The sequence below is a fragment of the Perognathus longimembris genome, chromosome 14, assembly GCF_023159225.1.
Source record: "Perognathus longimembris pacificus isolate PPM17 chromosome 14, ASM2315922v1, whole genome shotgun sequence".
Lineage (NCBI taxonomy): Eukaryota > Metazoa > Chordata > Mammalia > Rodentia > Heteromyidae > Perognathus > Perognathus longimembris.
The window spans coordinates 24,581,515-24,600,229 of NC_063174.1; the positions used below are offsets into that span (position 1 = coordinate 24,581,515).

At 46.9% G+C, this 18,715-nt stretch overlaps 1 protein-coding gene across 3 annotated transcripts in view; it reads left to right on the forward strand.

Annotated features, from left to right (window-relative positions):
* Positions 1 to 371: 371 nt before the first annotated feature.
* The window catches only part of Samd4a (sterile alpha motif domain containing 4A), a 230,224-nt gene continuing 211,880 nt past the window's right edge, over positions 372 to 18,715 (forward strand). The window contains exons 1-2 of one of the 3 annotated variants that reach the window (XM_048362550.1): positions 372 to 678; positions 1,975 to 2,616. In XM_048362550.1, the coding sequence (XP_048218507.1) occupies positions 2,421 to 2,616 (196 nt within the window). In that variant the 5' untranslated portion in view covers positions 372 to 678; positions 1,975 to 2,420. Of the gene's footprint in view, positions 679 to 1,583; positions 1,771 to 1,974; positions 2,617 to 18,715 lie in introns of those variants that run through there. The other 2 variants (XM_048362552.1, XM_048362551.1) reach the window with 2 other exon arrangements.

Here is an 18,715-nt window from a genome sequence, read left to right on the forward strand (position 1 = left end):
AGGATCACCCAAGCTGGCGAACCTCATTCCCAAGGACAAGCAGCGGGTGGCAGCACCGCCTCCCCGCGCCCCATCGCCGTCCTCGTCCCCTCGAGCCAGGGCTCTGGAGGCTACAGTGACCCCGCTCCTCTAGAACCCCCAGGCGGCCTCGGGGCGGCACGCACCCGGACCCCGCCCCTTCCCCAAACTTCTACCGGCTGCCGGGTTCCCTCGGTCCGACCCCTCTGCGCCATCCGGCTCCGCCTACTCGCCCTCCTCCTCCTTTTCTGGTCCCCTCTTAGGAATCCGCCCCCTCCCGCCCGTCGGGTCTGGGGATCCTCCCCCGCCCCCCCCCCCCCCGCGTGCCGCCGCCGCCGCCCGGGTTCCTCCCCCCCCTCCCCAGCCCGGGCGCTCCCTGCCAAGCCCATGATGTAATGGTGTATGTTAATCAGTAGCATGTGGGGAGCTCCGGCTCGGGCGGCTCAGTCCTCCGCGAGCCGACACTGGAGGCAGCAGCAGCCACAGCAGCGGCGGCGGCGGCAGCGCCCCGATCCCGCCTCGCCGTACTCTACCAGGGCCGCCCGCCCCGACGGCATGGCCCGCAGGCTGCGCTCCGGGCGCCCCCAACCCCGCTGAGAGCCGCCGCGGCCCGGACCCGCGCGCACTGGGCCCCGAGCCGCCGGGATGTGCCGCGCCAAGGTGAGCCTCTACTTGCCCTTCCGCCCACTGTGGGCTTCCTTTCCCCCAAGAAGTTCTAGGAACCCAGAGATAGGATGCTGGAAGTGAGCCGCGCCTCGAGAGTGGCGCCGTCTGACTCTTCTCCCCGCCTCTGGAGGCCACCCGAACGGGGGTCAGACCAGAAGAGCCCCCAAAGCTTAACTTTTTTCTTTGCGATCATTGGGGGGGGGGGGGGCGTTTGCTGACGGCGGGAATCCTCACTCCCCGAGGGGCTAGAGGGCCGTTCTGGAAAGCCGTGCGTGGGGTCTCCGCTGTCGGGGCACTTGGCATGCGCCCGCCACCGCGCGATCTCCGGCCAAGGAAGGCGCGGGGCGAGGGCAGACCCGCCCGCCCGCGGGCGGCGGCGGGGGCAGGATGCCGAAACCACACGCGCGCGTCCGCACCCGGGCGCAGCCCCACGCACACCTCCGCGGGTTCCCGGAGAAGCAGGCCCTGGGAGACCTCCGGGGTGGGCTGCAGCGCCGTGCCGGGGAGCCAGGGCTCCGGGCCGCGCCGCCGCCGTTGGGCGCGGAGCTTTGGGTGGGGGAAGAGTTTATTTTTGTCTCGAGCTGCTGCCGCGGCTGCTCACGGCCTAAATCCAGAGGGGCGCCTGACGGTGGAGATGCTGGCTGTGGCTGTAGATGGAGCTGCAACCGCTCGGTGGCTTCTCCAGGAGGAGGAGGAGGGACAGGAGGAGGAGGAGGAGGAGGAGGAGGAAGAGGAGGAGGAGGAGGAGGAGGAGGAGGAGGAGGAGGAGGAGGAGGGAAAGCGGGAGGAGGAGAGGAGGAAGGGAGGAGGGAACTGCCACTGCCCCCGCCTCTGCTTTGCACTAGCCCCCACCCCCACCCCCGCGCCCCTTCGCAGCCGCATTGCAAGTTTTCAGCTCGGGGAAGATCTGTTGCTAGTGTTGGCGTTCGCAGGCACAACCCCCGAGGCCACCCCGGGTGGGGCGTGCGGGGAGCCCCGCAGCCCATCGTAGCCGCAGCAACAGGAAGCTGCGGGGTCTCCTCCCGCACCTGGGAAGGAGGCTTCTGGCCATTCCCGGTTGGGGAATAACCCATCTCCCTCATCCCGGTGCGGAGCGGGTGGCTGGCATTGGGAAGGGGGAGCTCGACCTTCGCGGGACGCCCCCCACCTTCGCCCTCACCAACCCCTTCCCCGGCACTCCCCGAGTCCCCTCCCCGTCCTCCCCCTTCCCCCCCCCCCCCCCCCCCCCCGCAACCCAGGCGCGCTCCTGCACTGGCCCCGGTCTTACTGCAGCTCTTCCTGTGCTTCCAGTGGTGATCGACGCTCGGGAATGCGGGTGTGAAAGGTCCGAACAGCCGCCCCAGCGGGGAGGAGACCCCGGGACGCCGGAAATCGCCATCCCGAAGCTGCGAGAAGGGGGGAAAAAGAGAGCATTCTTCATTCAGTTGTGTGCCTTGTAAGGGATATACACATTTTTTTTTAGGAAAAAAAAATCAGTTTTTTTTTTCTTATAAAGAAACATTTCCGTGCTACTGTCTGTCATCGTCTCTGAGGGAAATCAGCCAGAATCACCGGAACGTAACTGCAAGCGGACGGGAGAGGCCGGAGCCTAGCCAGTACCTGCCGCGTCCCGGCGCCGGAGCCACCTTGGAACGGGAACGCGTCTCCGGCGGCCACGGGGCTGCGGCTCTGCCAAACTTTGGGGCGGGCGGGAGTACCGAGGGGGCTTTGAATAGACGGAGGGCGGCCCCCTAACCATGATGTTTCGCGACCAGGTCGGGGTGCTGGCGGGCTGGTTTAAGGGCTGGAACGAGTGCGAGCAGACTGTTGCGCTGCTATCGCTGCTGAAGCGCGTGAGCCAGACCCAGGCTCGCTTCCTCCAGCTCTGCCTGGAGCACTCGCTGGCCGACTGCACCGAGCTACACGTCTTGGAAGGCGAGGCCAACAGCCCGGGTAAGTGCGAGGCCACCGGGTGTCCCCCTCCTCCCTCAGCCCACCCTGGCCAGTCACCCCTCCTCCTGCACCTCTAGCTTCAAATCCGCCCCCCCCACCCCCCGCCGCCGCAGCGCAGGCACCCCCGAGCCGCGCCAGCCCTCGGGGATCTGAGCATCTACACACCGCCCCCACCCCCGCAAGTCTCCCCCTCCGCTGGCCGCTTCGGGGGCTCGTCCACTGTGAACTCCTTAGTCCTATTCCGTGTGGTAGCTACGGTAGCGTGAATGATTGATTTTTTTTTCCTCCCATGCAGTTTCCTGGGAAATGAGTAAGTCAGGTCACGTAGAGTCTGGATTTTCTGTTTTGTGTGTGTGTTTTCCCCTTAACATTCCCGCCACCCCCCCCCCCCTCTTTTCTTTTGGGCAACGTGGCTCACTGGATTTCAGCAACACATGTGAAAGCCCCGGGATTGCCCTATGGCTGCAAACTCAAACCAGGCTGTATGAAGAATGCCTGCAAATGCAATTTTGTTATTCTCCCTCCCTCTTTCTTCCCCTCCCCATCCCACACAGATATAACGGTTTTAAGAGGCGTGTCTTCAGAATAATATGTAGGTGACGCCACAGGCTATTAAAATGACACTTGCAGTAGGGGTGTGACGCGGCTACACTGGCCCTGACGCCGTATTGATAAGGATCTTGGAGGAAGAGCAGGCACGAATCGCACTCCTTAAGGCTTTTCCTTGGCAAACTTTCCCCGAATAGCACAAAATTGTTTCCTGGTACCCCGTTGGTATTTACAGACACCTCAACTAGTATAGAATGTAATCTTCTCTCGCAGAGGGCCAGCAGTTTGCCATTTGCCAGCCTAGATGGTGACAGACTGAAATTATATCCGCCCAGTAATCGGAGGCTGCTGGTCAGGGGTGGAGGGGGGAGGCCTGCTGGTGTGTGATTTTTTTTTTTTTGGAAGGGGGAAATTCTTGGGTTCACACTGCAGCAGGAGGGTGAACAGAGCCCCCAGTGTTTCTGCGGGGTAAAGAATGCAGGTTCCTCTTCCAGCTGTTCCCTGTTAGCGCAGCAAGCCTTTAAGACTGGGCAGAGAGCTCTGGGTTGCCTTGTGATGATAAGGTCCAGTCCAGGGCAGGGGCCCTCGGGAGGCAGTCAAGTTGTGCCTTTACAGAAGCAAGAGAAAAGTCTGCAGCTTCCTCATTCCTCTTCACTGGCATAGTCTCCTGAGGTTGAAATCACTAAGATGGGATGTTTCCATATATAGAATCGCAGGGTGGTGGTGAGGGCTGAAAAATCCTCACGGGCCTTTTCCGGATAGCACCCAAAGGAACCTGCTTCGTGGAGCAAGGAGGTCCATCGAGCCCACAGGACTCCTCACAAGTGTGGCAGGGCCAGGCCCCCTTCCCTTGAGCACCACATTTATAAATAGCTGAAGGGTCAGCCTCTGTCCTAAGCAGTAGAAGCATGAGCAGGATAATTCATGATCTATTTGCTTTGCTTTTTAATGTCAACCCATAACCCAGCACACCTGAGTGGCTTTGCTTTCTCAGGTTTGACAAATAAGGTTAAATAAACTTTTTTTTGTGTATAGAACCCAAGAATTTAAGTGTAGTCATTTATGTTGAATGCTTTGACTTCAACTCGTAGAGACTGTTTAAACTAGTGAGAAGTCTTTACATTTGTCAAATATTGACACTTTTCTTTTTCCCTTTGAGTAATGATGAGAGATTTTTCCTAGTATAGCTGCTGTCAGGTTAGGAAGGAAAGGAATGAGATGTTGTATGTTACTAAAAAGAAGTATTAGTTTAATTTTTTTATTTAACAAATAATTCAACTTCTGTGAGTTTAAGAAAATCATTTGCTAATTTTTTTCCCTCTCAAACTTTATACACACACTCACACACCAAGGTTTGAAATCAGGGTTTCCAGCCTACTCAGCTTGCTTGGTTAATGTTCTACAATTTGAGCACTACTTTAGGATTTTTCTGTCTGAACTGGCTTGGAACCATGTTTTTCCTGGTCTTAGTCTCCTGAAATAGCTAGAATTACAGATGTGAGCCATTGGTTCTCAGCTCAATTAAAAAGACCATACATATTTGTGTAAGGTACATACCTATTTGTACCATTAAATGATGTCGATGTACAAAATATACAATGCCATTATGTAAGATAGGGACCATTTTCTGGATTGATCTTTCATCTGAAACATTTTGCTGGCACTTGTTTTGTTGTGAGGCCTAGATAGAAATTTACCAGAGAGGTCACATGTTTGTCTGATTTACTTTTGGGGGACAGAATCATGGACAGCATCAAGATCTATCACTGAGTACCTGTGGGTCTTTCTTCCTATCTGGAACTTAGCAGAAATGTCCACTTAGCAACCAGAACAGATGGCATAAGTGATCAGTGAATACTTCAGACCTTGTCTCAGAACATATTGTTTTTCTAGACACAATCCTAACCTTTTCACCCTAATCTGACAATGTTCCATAGCTGTATTAGGAATGGCACATGAAGAATAGAATGAGCTGGGTGCTGGTGACTTATTTTTCCACCTATAAACCTAGCTCCTCAGGAGGCTGAGATCTGAAGATTGTAGTTTGAAACCAGCCTGAGCAGAATCATATCTCCAAATAACCAGCAAAAAGCCAGAAGGTGGAGGTGTGGCTCAAGTGGTAGAACACCACTCTTGAACAAAAAGCTAAAGGCCCTTGAGTTCAAGCTCCAATTCTAGCGTACAAGAAAAGAATGGGCAGGGGGTCTTGGAAGGCAGTCAAGTTGTCACATCCCTACTGTAACCAGCAGTGAAAGTGACCCCTAATTACCTGATAGCTAGAAAAGAATCAGAGGAACTATAACTGTAGACACAGAAATTGGAGCAAAAGGCCTGAAGGCTTGGGTCTCTTAAGGTAGGAGCCCTTAGTTGATCCAGCTGGCTTCCCTTAGTAACATAACACGACACAAAACAAAAGACTAATGATTGCTGTTTACTGGTAATAGCAGGAAACTACCAAAAGAATCCATTAAAAAAAAAGAGTCTAAGAAGACAAGAAAAAAGCTCAGTCTACTTGGGAAATATTTACACCCGAGTTAATTAACCTCTGAATCTGTTTTGGTGTCTCTTACCAATTCAGAAAACTAGGCTGTGCTGGATGACTCATTCATTGAATGGCTGAGATTTCCTATAACCAAGGCATCCTGTGTCTTCTACTTCATTTTGTAACCATCAATTAAAGCATGTGCATTTTTCTTTTAATTATATTTTAACTTTAAAATTGGATATAGATGGGAACCAAAGTTATACCTAAAGCTTGACTTCAGTATAGTAAAGAAAAACCATCAGTAATAATATGAACTGACTTTAACCATTGAAAACAATTATTTCAGCTGGGTACCAGTGGCTCATATCTATAATCCTAGCTACTCAGGAGGTTGAGATCTGAGGATTGCCGTTCAAAGCCAGACTGGGCAGGAAAGTCCATGAGACTCTTATCTCTAATAAGTTACTTAAAAATGCTAGAAGTGGTACTCAACTGGTAGACTACTAGCCTTGAGCAAAAGAAGCTCAGGGACAGCACCCAGGCCCAGAGTTAAGCCCCAGGACCAGCAAAAACAAAAACAAAAACAGGGGCGGGGAATATGGCCTAGTGGCAAGAGTGCTTGCCTTGTATACATGAAACCCTGGGTTTCCACATCTATAAAAAACGGCCAGAAGTGGTTCTGTGGCTCAAGTGGCAGAGGGCTAGCCTTGAGCAAAAAGAAGCCAGGGACAGTGCTGGGTCCCCAAGTCCAAGGCCCAGGACTGGCAAACAAACAAACAAACCAAAAAACAATTATTTATTATGGTACTGGGGTTTGCCCTTGGGGCTTCATACTTACTTAGCAGATGCTGTACCACTGAGCTCTTCTAACAGCCCTGAACTTAGATTTTTTTTCCTTCCTTTTCTTTTTTTCCTCTTCAGCACTGGGGTTTGGATTTAGGGCCTAGAGCTTGATAGGCAGGCACTCTAACATTTGCCACACCTAAAGTTCTAGTTATTTTTCAGGAAGGGTCTCACATTTTTTTTTTTTTTTTTTTTTTTTGGCCAGTCCTGGGGCTTGGACTCAGGGCCTGAGCACTGTCCCTGGCTTCCTTTTGCTCAAGGCTAGCACTCTGCCACATGAGCCACAGCGCCACTTCTGGCCATTTTCTGTATATGTGGTGCTGGGGAATCGAACCCAGGGCCTCATGTATATGAGGCAGGCACTCTTGCCACTAGGCCATATCCCCAGCCCAAGGGTCTCACATTTTTATCTGGGGCTGGCCTCTGTGTAGCTGGAATCACAGGCACATGCTCTGTTTATGTGTTCCAGTGGAGTCCCTATAATTTTTCTACCTATGCTGGCCTTGCTCCCTGATGTTTCTCTGCCTTCTGAGTAGCTGGGATCACAGGTGTAAGCCACCCCACTGGACTGCTGTTAGTGCTTTTTGAGCTGGAGTTTTGTGTTTTTGCCTAGGACAGCCTTGAAACTAGTTCTCCTTCCCTTCACCTCCTGAGTAGTTGGGATTATAGGCATGTACCACCACCCCTGAGTGTGTTTTGATACAAACTTTTCATTCTCTTGAATTTATTGAAAATCTGCTTGTGACTCATTGGTTTACCCTTTATGGTCATCAGAGATCCAAAGAAAGTAGTTGACTCAGTGCCTACTGTAGTTTGGGTCTGGAATGTGGCCCAAAGGCTCATGTGCTGAGAGTCCCTATTTTGGTATTATTGCTTGGTGGTAGAACCTTTTAGAGGTGGAGCTTGTACAGAGATGCCCAAGTCATTGGAGGTTTGCTCTTAAAGGGGACAGTGGGACACTTGCCCTTTTCTTCAGCTCCCAGGCCATGGAGTAATAGGCTTTGTTCTGTTGTGGTATGCTACCAAGCCAACTGGTTATAGATTGGAACTGCCAAAACCATGGGCCAGAATAAACCCTCTCTCGATAAGTTAGTTCTTTCAGGTATTTAGTGATAGAAAGATGACTAATACAGTCATGGCTTTATTCGTGTGTGTGTGTTTTTCTTTATCTGTCTAGTGGTAGTGGGCACTAGGCACAGTCAACTCTTTTCCAGAAGCCTCATGACCTCAGAGAAGGGCCCTGCAGGTAGCAGCCAAGGTTCACATTGCAACTTCTGGCAATCTCAACTTGTAGGGACCTGTAGGTCCTTTGATATTTGAAAATAGCAAAAATGGAATTCCCTGACTTTACTGCAGTTCACCAAAGAGAAAGAGGTTGTGTGGCTCTTTATTTATAATATTTGTCATTTGGATTTGAATTTTTTTTCCAGTGCAAACAATGTAATAAATAGAGATTGACAAATTAAGTCATAAAGGCTTTTTAAACCCACAATACAGAGTGTATTTTATGGGGGGAGTTATGTATGTAATGTGTAATTAAAGATATGAGTGACAGGGTTATCTGAAATATTATCAGAAATGATATGGAATTGAAGGGGCATATTTGCCAACTCATTACTCAGTGACCATGTTGGTTCCATGATTTGTGTGTGTGCACATGCACACCTCTTGGTATTGGGGCTTGAACTCAGAGCCTGGGCACATGGAGCTCTTAGGCTCAAGTCTGATACTCCCACTTGAGCCACAGCTCCACTTCCAGCTTTTTGATGGTTAATTGGAGATAAATAGTCTCATGAACTTTCCTTTCTTTGCTAGCTTTGAACAGTGAATCCCAGCCCTCTGAGTAGCTAGGGTTTTAGGCTTGGGCCACCAGTGCTCAGAAATTTTGGTTTGTTTTTTTTTTCGTTGTTAATATGGTTTTTGATTTCTATAATACAGATATTTTTGTCTTCTACTCACTGGTTTCTTTAGATCATACATTCAGTAAATAGAAAGAAGTTTTCATGAGCACGTGTCTGCATAAGGCTTGTAGTTCTTACATTAATTTATTCAGTCAACAAACATTTTCAGGTTGCCTGCTATTTTTGTGTCCCATTGTTATGCAGTGGGAATACATTACTGGATTTCTATTCTGCCATGGGTAACTTTTTGTATTCCAGGGCCTGGTACGTGATAGATACTCTTGGTATCAATAAATAACCAATATGATATGAACTATGCTGAAGTACAGCTATGGGAATAAAATTTATGGAAGGAGGGATGCTGGGAGCATTGTGAACCGAGCAGCTAATTGCTAGGGATGTGTGTGAAGGAAGATCTCACTGAGCAGGGGACGTGCTTGAGTTGAGTTTTGAGGTGGAATGGAGTTGGTTCGGTATATATAAAGAAGCTTGTGGAAAAGGCAAGAAGACTTTTCCTAAGCAGAAAGAACATTTATACAGACATTGCTTTGCGGGCAGGGACTGTGTAGTACATGATGAACTCCCGATGGCTCAAGGAGTGTCCAATACTGAGCTCTAGTAGGCAGAAATTAAAAACAGAAGGGGTGTGAGTATGCAAGACGGAACCAGCCAAGGAATTTGGACCTCATTCTACAGAAATGATAGAGAACTCAAATGGACTGGTAGGCATTAAGTTGGCATGAAGGAGTTGAAGGGGGCTAGTATGGTATGTGTGTGTGTGTGTGTTGTATAGTATATCGTGTGTGGTCTGGGTATATCTGTGTGGATCTACATACTTCGGCTAAACACTTAATCTTTCGTAGGCAGGCATGTCCTCTGAGAGTTAGAAATGGGAGAAGGCTGCAATTCAGGTCAATTTTGTAGCCAGGTAGTAGCTTCATCTCAGGGCACACGATTTCCATCATCCTCAACCTATTGGGAGAAAGGAAAATTGCTGTAAAGAGAAGGAAGGTCTGATCCCAGGGGCCATTTATTTATACCCATGGGAGGGCAGAGGTCACAGAGGACTCTGAGGGTAGAGGTTTTGGAACCTGTCAGACTAGGCTAGTACATTTTTAAGCCTCACTTTTCTCCTTTCTATTATGTTGGCAATACACTTCGTTCTTGTCTAGAAGTTCCTTGTTAATGACCCAGCAGGGATCTCTGTGCTCCTTTAGGGTTTAAACTTGCTTGTCAGTAATAAGGAAGGTGTCTAAATACTCATTTCAAATCTCTTCATTTCCAGGTTCTCAGGAAGAGATTAGGGGTGACTGGGAGCCTTGAGAAGATGGGCACCATCTTCAATATTCTAGCTTTGTTAGTTATACTTTCTTCCCTGCTAGGCCCTAAAGAATTCAGTCCTGATCCTGTTTTCTCAAATAGCTTGTATCTTTCTTGCATTGGTAAGCGTGCAAAGGAGAAATCACTGGGTTCACTAGGGGGGGGGTGTCATTTTCTCTTAGTTGGTCTAGGATGACCAGGCATATCACTGACTGTAAATTGTGGCAGGTCTTTTCCAGTCATACCCTTTGTAGTGACTTGAATTTGGTTGTTTAGCTTAGGGCTTAAGGGCTTCAGTAACTGAGTATGTGCTATATAAAGGCTCTATCAAAGCAAGTAAAAAAGACAGGCACCCTTCAGAGCAGTCAAATTGCCTTGTTTATGTTTAAATAAACATGTGGGGCAAACCTAGGGCTGGAAGGGATGGGAAGTAACTGAAAACTGCAGAGATGTAATTCTGAAGAGAATTGTTGACACAGATAAGAATCATACATTTTGTCTTAACCTAGGGAGATATTGGGAGGTTTTCAATCATCAATAAAATGTCATTTGATAGGAATGGTGGAGGAGGAGGGTAAACTCAAAAGAATTTTATATATAAATTATTCACTACTTGAGTTTTTTTTTTTAGCCTAGTCCTGCCTTTCCTTCCCTCCTAACCATTCCTTCCAAGGCCTGACTGAGCTCATCCAACTCATGAAGATTAAGATGCAGGATCAGACATCTCCTGAGCTATTTTCTTTTGCTTCTGTGGAAGCTGCCTGAGGCAAGATTCTCCTAAAGAGAGCAGAACTTTCCAAACAGGACTAGGCTGTCTCTCTCTGTATGTGGTAGTGAAGGCTTGGATCCTGCTCCTAAAGTTGGCATTTGGTATCCACAGGGCCAGTTGGGAACTCCCAGGAACTGGCCCCGCTTATAGAAGTGCACAGGACTCATTGGAACTCGAAGGCTGGTTCCTGGATTTTGTTCCTGATCTCTGTGTCAACAACTTATTTTATCATTTATTTTATGGGACACTGGGGCTTGAACTTAATGCTTTGTGCAGAGAGATGAGTGTCCTGCTGGAGGGTGGAGTTGGTGTAATAATTCATCTTATGGAGCTTACGCTTAACACATAGAGGCAAAATAAGCATAGACCATAAACTTGCTAGGTGATATTCTTCTGACAAGAGAATCACACTGGAGTTGAATGAAGAGGAGAAAATAGGGTGGTCTGGGCGGTGCAAGAATCTGGGAGATGTCAATTGCAGTGTGGTCTTTGAAACAAGATTCTTTCTTGCCTTTTTAGTACATCTAATCAGTTTCACCAGGAGAATCACACATATTTAGGCGGCACTATGTGTTCACTACATAAGGGGAAGGCTTATTTCTGGGACAATCCACACATGATTTATAATACTGAAGGGTAGGAAAAGAAAAATCTGATTACCTGATATTTTTCATCTGCCTCATCCAGAAAATTCTGAGGGTTTAGTAATAGTTCTCTTGGTCACTCCTAGTAGGATACTTTTGCAGGACACTTTGATTAGAACTAGTGCTAAGGAATGACATCTGCCACACCGATTGGAAATGATTTAAAAAAAAAAAAAGGGGGCTGGGGATATAGCCTAGTGGCAAGAGTGCCTGCCTCGGATACACGAGGCCCTAGGTTCGATTCCCCAGCACCACATATACAGAAAACGGCCAGAAGCGGCGCTGTGGCTCAAGTGGCAGAGTGCTAGCCTTGAGCGGGAAGAAGCCAGGGACAGTGCTCAGGCCCTGAGTCCAAGGCCCAGGACTGGCCAAAAAAAAAAAAAAAGGGATCTTAGTTTACTTCTCAAAATTTAATGGGCAAACAAATCACTTGGGGATTTTGTTACACAGAAGTGTGATGAAGGAAGCCTGTGGTGAGGCCTGACCTGCAGTTGTTAAAGGCTTTCAGATGGTGTTGACCCCACAAGTCTCCCGATCATACTGAGTAGAAAGAACAGAGGTCAGAGGTCATGGAGAGGTGATGAGATGCAGTAACTCTCAGGATTTATGTGTTTTTATCAGGAAGGTTTTGTTTGCCAATGAGAACGTCTGTGCAAGTTTATGGATGCCCAGCTGTAACTCTACAAGAAGAGTACCTTAAGAATCTGTGCCTGAGGCTGAGAATATGGCCTAGTGGTAAAATGCTTGCCTCATGAAGCCCTGGGTTCGATTCCTCAGTATCACATATATAGTAAAGGCCAGAAGTGGCACTGTGGCTCAAATGGTAGAGTGCTAGCCTTGAGCAAAAAGAAGCCAGAGACAGTGCTCAGGCCCTGAGTTCAAGTCCCAGGACTGGCAAAAAATAAACAACAACAACAACAAAAATCTGTGACTGAGAGCAGTGATTTTCCCAGGCTCTGAGATGAGACACTGGTGGACCAGGTCATGGGATTCAACTTGGAGTCTTTTCAGTGAAGCTTGTTCTACCCTCTGGGCCTCTATCCATTGCAACTCACCTGTGGAGAACCCTCATCCAGGCCTGGTTTTCCACTGCCCAGATGGCTCAGTGTTAAGATGAGGCTATCCTTGTCCTTTGCCAACCTGAACTTAGTCTTGTGAGAAAGATCATTTTCAGTCTCTCTGTCCAGTGTTATGAAGAGTGAAGAGAATCCTTCGTGGAGCTGGCAGTCATGTTTGGATGGTGGAGGCAGGAGGGGGGACACGATGCTCCTGTAGTCAGTGAACACCCAGCTCTCTAGGCCTGGAGAAATCTTCATAGATTTTGCATCCCAGGGATGCAAGTGTGATAGATCACTGTCTTAAAAGTGTTTCCAAGCAGGGTGCTAGTGGCTCATGCTTGTAACCCTAACTACTTAGGAGACTGAGTTCTGAGGATTGAAGTTCCAAGCCAGCTCAGGCAGACAAATCTGTGAGACTTTTCTACAATGAACCAGCAAAAAGCCAGAAGTGGAGGAATGGCTCAAGTGATAGAGCATCAGCCTTGAGCAAAAAAGCTTAAGGGAGAATGCCCTGCTCCTGAGTTCAAGCGCCAGTACCAGCACAAAAAGTAAAGAAGAAGAAAAATGCATTTTTGAATGTTACTTCCGCACATAAGCTCTGAGCTAGGCATGCTTTCCATCTTGGTAGCATGATCACTCATTACACGCCTGAGCATTTTATATTCTGTGTTCAGCAGTATTTCATTATCTGATTCTTGGGACTGACTCTCGTATCCTGAACTGAGAGCATTTGGAGAGGCAGAGCAAGGCTCTGTTGTAGTGTTTCCCTGAGCTTTTTGGACATGACCCGGTTGGAATTTCCAGGCATTCTAATTATCAGCGTCTCATGGAAAATGAGGCTTCTGGAAACATACGTTTAGTTTTAAAAAAAATCTCTTTTTTGCTGATGCTATAGATTGTAAGGCTGAGCCTGAAAAGAGCAAGAATGTTAATTCCAGAGGCTGGATGGGAAGGAATGCTTCCCACTTCCCCAGCCTTCTCCTGTAGAGTGCAGTGGCTGGAATTGCAGAAGTGGCATGCCCTGATCTGTCAGTAGGAAGCTGAGTGTTTGTGTGTGTCGCATACATACACATGTCACATTGATGTTCCCCATCTACATTCTGTCTATATGTACACCAGCATGTGATTTCAATGTGGAAATGCGTGACGAAAATGGCAAGGCTGAAACACTTGCATTTTTGAAGAGGTTAAGGAAAAGAGGCAGCTTCAATAAGATCATCTTGACTTGTAAAGAGAAAGAAGGGAGAAGCCATTGTGGCACATGTGTGTAATCCTGGCACCCAGGAGACTAAGGTCAGCAGGAGGACTGCAAGTTCAAGGCCAGCCTGAGGACTCTATAGTAAGACTGTCTCCAAAAAGAACAAAAGTGGGGGGAGGGGAGGAAGGAAGAAAGAAATAGGTTGTGTACCTCGTTTGTGTTAGCTGGTCCAGTGTAATATCCCTGCTGCTCACTTTAAACATGATTTGCCAGTATTTGCATAAGGAAATAGGAACCAGCATGGGTTTCCTAAGAATGCCAAGAATGGGCTCTGAAGAGCTAAATATCATTTCTTCTTTGCGAGGGCCATGGGAAAGAAAGGGAGAGAGCACTCTCTGAGAGTCTGGCTGTGTTCTGGTTAGATCATAAGAACCCTGGGCCAAAGTCTTGCCACAGCTTTCATTCCTTGATGAATCAAGTAGAAGATGGCTTCAGTAACTGACCGTCCTGGCTCTGGCCGCTCTCAGACTGGAGGGGGTCTCTGATGCTCTGTCTCAGGGTTCATACATTCACACCATTATTTGTATGTGGAGTAAGAGTTAGCCTGAGGTCCCCAGGAAGGCAAAGCCTGAGGCAAGGACTGGCCATGCAGATGTTTTTATTTGGGGTACAGATCCTAGGCTAGAGGAGAGGGAGCTAGGAAGAGAAAAACGGGGAAGGCCGGAGAACCAACATAGTTTATTAACAAGGGAGCACTCCCACAAGGGTGCATTCCCACTGAGGTTCTCTGAGGAGCCACGTAGAATGTGCCTCCAAAGTGGCTGAACACCCCACCTGTAATTTCAGCTACATGGCAGGCAGAGGGAGGAGAATCATAATCTGAGGCTTCCCTGGACAAAAATGAGACCCTATCTTAAAAAAAATAAAGCAAAAGAAAGGACTGGAGGCATGGGTAAAATGGTAGAGCCCTCACCTAGCAAGCACAATTTAATTCTCAGTACTACCAAAGGGGAGAAAACAAGTAGCTGAAGGGCAGAAGAGGTGGACCTGTGTGCACTGGTTGCTCTCCTCTGGCCCAGGTGGTCCCAGGGTGTTGAGTCTCTGAACTTCCCCGTTCGCACATGTGTGGGTTCTGCAGAACCTCAACAGAAAGCTAGAGAAGTGTTATGATAGAGGCAGGCTGCTGCGTGTGTGTGTGTGTGTGTGTGTGTGTGTGTGTGTGTGTGTGTCTGGTAGCTCTGCCAAAGCCTTAGTGGATGCCGAGCTCAGCTGGTGGGATTGGCCCTTGGCGAGTACCTGAATCTAACACTATGATATATAAAGTACTAATGTGCAGCCCCTGCACATTAGGTTTAGCATGCCCAGACCTTTGTTAGACGAGGCATGCTTAGGGCTTCTGGCTTTTCGTAGTCTTATAGCTATATTTAAATAGTAACACAGTGTGGTTTTCCCCAAAGCCACTGAACTGTCTAATATAGTTATTGTACTCAGAACAATCTGCCCTCTTGACCAGACTGTCCCTGGAGTCTGAGGTGCAATTCTGGGTAAACACTTGTGGAGATAGATGTGTCACTGTGTGACTAGAAAGAGGATGTTGGGGGCCTTTGGAAACCAGCATAACTGGAAGAGGGTGCACAGAAAACTCGTTACTGCTTAGTTGAGAGGTTGGCTTAGAATAGAGGCTTCAATTCTGCATCTATGCAGAGGGTAGAGGGCAGTGGGTGGAAGCTGCAGTTCTTTTAGCTCTAAGTGAAGGAGAACCTTATCAGAGCTGCCCACACAATGTGAATCCACTAAAGAGGAGAAAGGCTTGGGTATCACTTGAGGCAGGTGCACTTTTGGCGATGGGCTGGGCACGGCATAGTAATTCTTAAAAACTGGCTTTTATTTGTTAAACACCTGCTCTGTGCTAGACACCTTTCTGAATCATTTGCATATATTATTTATTCTACCTGGTACCCTTCAGAGATGGAGTAGAAGCCACCATTATTCCACTTGGAAATAATCAGCCCAACTTCAGAATTGGTCCCATGTCTGGCCACTGCAGGACATGACTGTTTTCTAAAGAAACATGTGATTTCCTGGGTGACTGCTGAAGTCACTTCTGGCCTGAAGAGTCTGTAATTTCTGTGAATTGAGGGGCAGTGGGGACGGGAGAACATTAATTAATGAGTGAACAAATTAATAGGTAAAATGAAAGGTAGTCTTAAAAGTCAATTTCAAGTGATTTCCCCTGTACTCTTCCTGTACTTCTTGGTTGGTTTGGATCATAGATTTGTGGCCTTCACTTTATGAAATACATCTATGGAGCAACTTTATCTCTTTTTTTGAAGTAAAAAGTAAAGTGAGGAATAGTACTGTTAAGTTTAATAAACGATCTAATGAGGATTTATTGAATTGAAAACCCTTTGTACAGTTACTGTTTAAACAACAAAAACAGCAACAATGGTGTAGCAAGCATGAGGCCCTCAGTTCAAACCCCAGTACTCCCCAAAATAAAAAAAAATAAAAAGGTGTCATGCGCTGAGTTAATATTAGTTTGGGATCACCCAAAGAGCAGTAATAAGCATATCTACCAATTGTTAGCAAAGAGCAATAATAAGCATGTCCACCAATTGTTGTTAGCAAAGGTAACTTATAAACAAGTCTAAATCCCAATATATTTTATTTTTTCCATCTAGTTCTAAAACTGAGCATAGTTTTTTTTTACTTTTCTGCTTTTTTTAAATTTTAATTTATTTATTAATTGAACACAAATTTTTTTGACAAGGTGTTGTGAGCATAGTTTTTGTTGTTGTTGTTTAAATGTAGGTTGAATATCTCTTATCAGAAATGTTTGGGACTAGAAGTGTTTCAGATTTGGGTGGATTTTTTTTTCTTTATGTGTGGAACCTATTTCTATAGAATTTACCAAGTTTGGCATCACTAACCTCAAAGCACCAAATCTGAAATGATCCCCAAATCCCAAACATTTTGAGGGTCTTGTCAGTACTCAAAAGAGTATTATATTTTGGAATTTGGGAGTTTGGATTAGGGATGTTCCTCCTGTAATCTCCTCCCCTCCTCTGCTCTGCCTTCCCCCCTCTCCTCCTCCTCTTTCCCTCTCCTTCTTTTTTTATCCTTTTCCTTTTTCCTTCTTTTTCCTTGGCACTTTGAGTGTGTCAGGCTGATGTCTGTAGACCCTCTCCAGGGGTTGAATGATGAAGCACAGCCAGTGGGCATGAGAATTAAATGCAATGTAGTACAGGCTATTAGATAATACACACATTGCTCCACATCTAACATTCAATACTTGGTTTCTAGAATATGTCATTTCTACAGAATAGTTATTTCCATTTTACAAATGAGCAAACCTAGGTTTATAGAGAGTTGGCAATGTGGCTACAGTCACCAATGTGTTTCTCATCCCATATTGACTCTTTGCCATCCTGGGAGGCTGAAAATCTATTCTAGTTCTTAGGTAACTAAAAATAAATATTGGTATTTCAAAGAAAAATACTTAAGGATTTTTTAATGATTCATGCCAACATTTTATGTATGTAATCTTGGGAGAATTCTTTTCAGCTTGTCCATTTCAGCGCCCTTCATGTATATTACTTTTTAATTATGTGCAGCTGTTGGGGTTTTGCCTTTTTTCCACTGGACTATTTTTTGAAGTTACTGGAAACTCATAGATTCAGACATTTCCTACCTTTGTGGATGTGTGGATGGATGTTTCTGCTGCTTCTGCAGGGATGGGCAGGACGAGGAAGGAACCAGCTTTGCAGGCAGATGAGAGGGAAGACTCAGGAATGCATTAGCTCATTGCTCATGGCGTCCTTGACTTGGACAAAGTGAGCATCCGTGTTCTGGATCAGGATCTCAAATGCCAGCTTAAGGGCTGGGAATTAAAACAGGTTCCCTATGTAAATGGTGGGAAGTTTTAGAATATAAGCTTAAGAAAATGCTTATTATAGTTGGTCAAGGGTGGTCTGTAGTATTTTTTGTGCCAGTCCTGGGGCTTGACCTCAGGGCCTGGGCACTGCCCCTGGCTTCCTTTTGCTCAAGGCTAGCACTCTACCACTTGAGCCACAACACCACTTCCGGCTTTTTCTGTTTATGTGGCACTGAGGAATCGAACCCAGGGCTTTATGCATGCAAGGCAATTGCTCTACCACTAAGCCACAATCCCAGCCCCTACCTATTTCATTTTCTAGGGATATAACAGTAAGGAGGTGGGAGAGACTTGTGTACTAAGCCCCATTGTTGACTGAAGATTTGAGACGACTGAGGTCAGCTATGAGCATCTTTTAGTAGCAGAAGAGCTGATGTTCCTTCCAGTCACTTTCTTTTTTAAAAAAATTTATTTATTAACTAAACAAAAAATTTTGACAAGGTATTGTGCACAAGGGGTACAGTTACATAGTAGAGCAGTGTGTACATTTCTTGTGATATCTTACACCCTGTTTTTCTTTCCCTTCCCTAGGTCAGGTAGACATATATACAATACACAGTGTACCAAGAACATATACAGTAGCCACGTGGCTTACGCCATCCAGTCACTTTCTGACCACTCTGACCCAGATTTTGTTGGCTCACAACTTTCTCATGGTTGAGTCAGCCACCACATGAGCGATTTTAATGTCAGGAATGAGAGAGGCCTTGTTTTCCCGAATTTCAGTGATATCATTAAAATGGTCTCCTCCAAGTTCTTCTCAGGACCCTCTTTTTTTTTTCGAATTTACTAACAAGCAAGCACAGGTTTGTTTCATTGAATGAGAACTAGTATCTTTTGAAATTGCAGTTATATAGTGTAAGAAGGGTTGGCTTGACTTTAGCATGCTCTAACCAAGTTCAAATAATGTCCTTCGGGTTTATGCAGAAACTGACTCAGCCACTCTGAAGTGAGCCTAGATTCCAGCAGAGAACTGTATGTCATTCATGATAGCCCAGGGTCTGTGGGAGGGGATGTCATTCATTCACTGGGTGAGCAGTTCCTTACTAGGGCTTTATGCAGGGTGACGTGAACAATCAGGGTTCCCCTAGCCCTTCCCTTGTTCCTCTGTACAGCCCTAATCAGAATGGACTGGTAACTGTCCACTGTCTGATGACATTGTGTCTTAGCCACTTATACTCTCCATACCTAATGTCAAACCTGGCACAGAAGGGCTCTTACTAAGTTTTCTCCCAAAGAATGGAGGGATATCCAGTGCCGGTGGCTCACGCCTGTAATCCTAGCTACTCAGGAGGCTGAGATCTGAGGATTGCAGTTCAGAGCCAACCCGGGCAGGAAAGTCTGTGAGAACTCTTATTTCCAATTAACCACCAGAATACCAGAAGTGGTGTTGTGGCT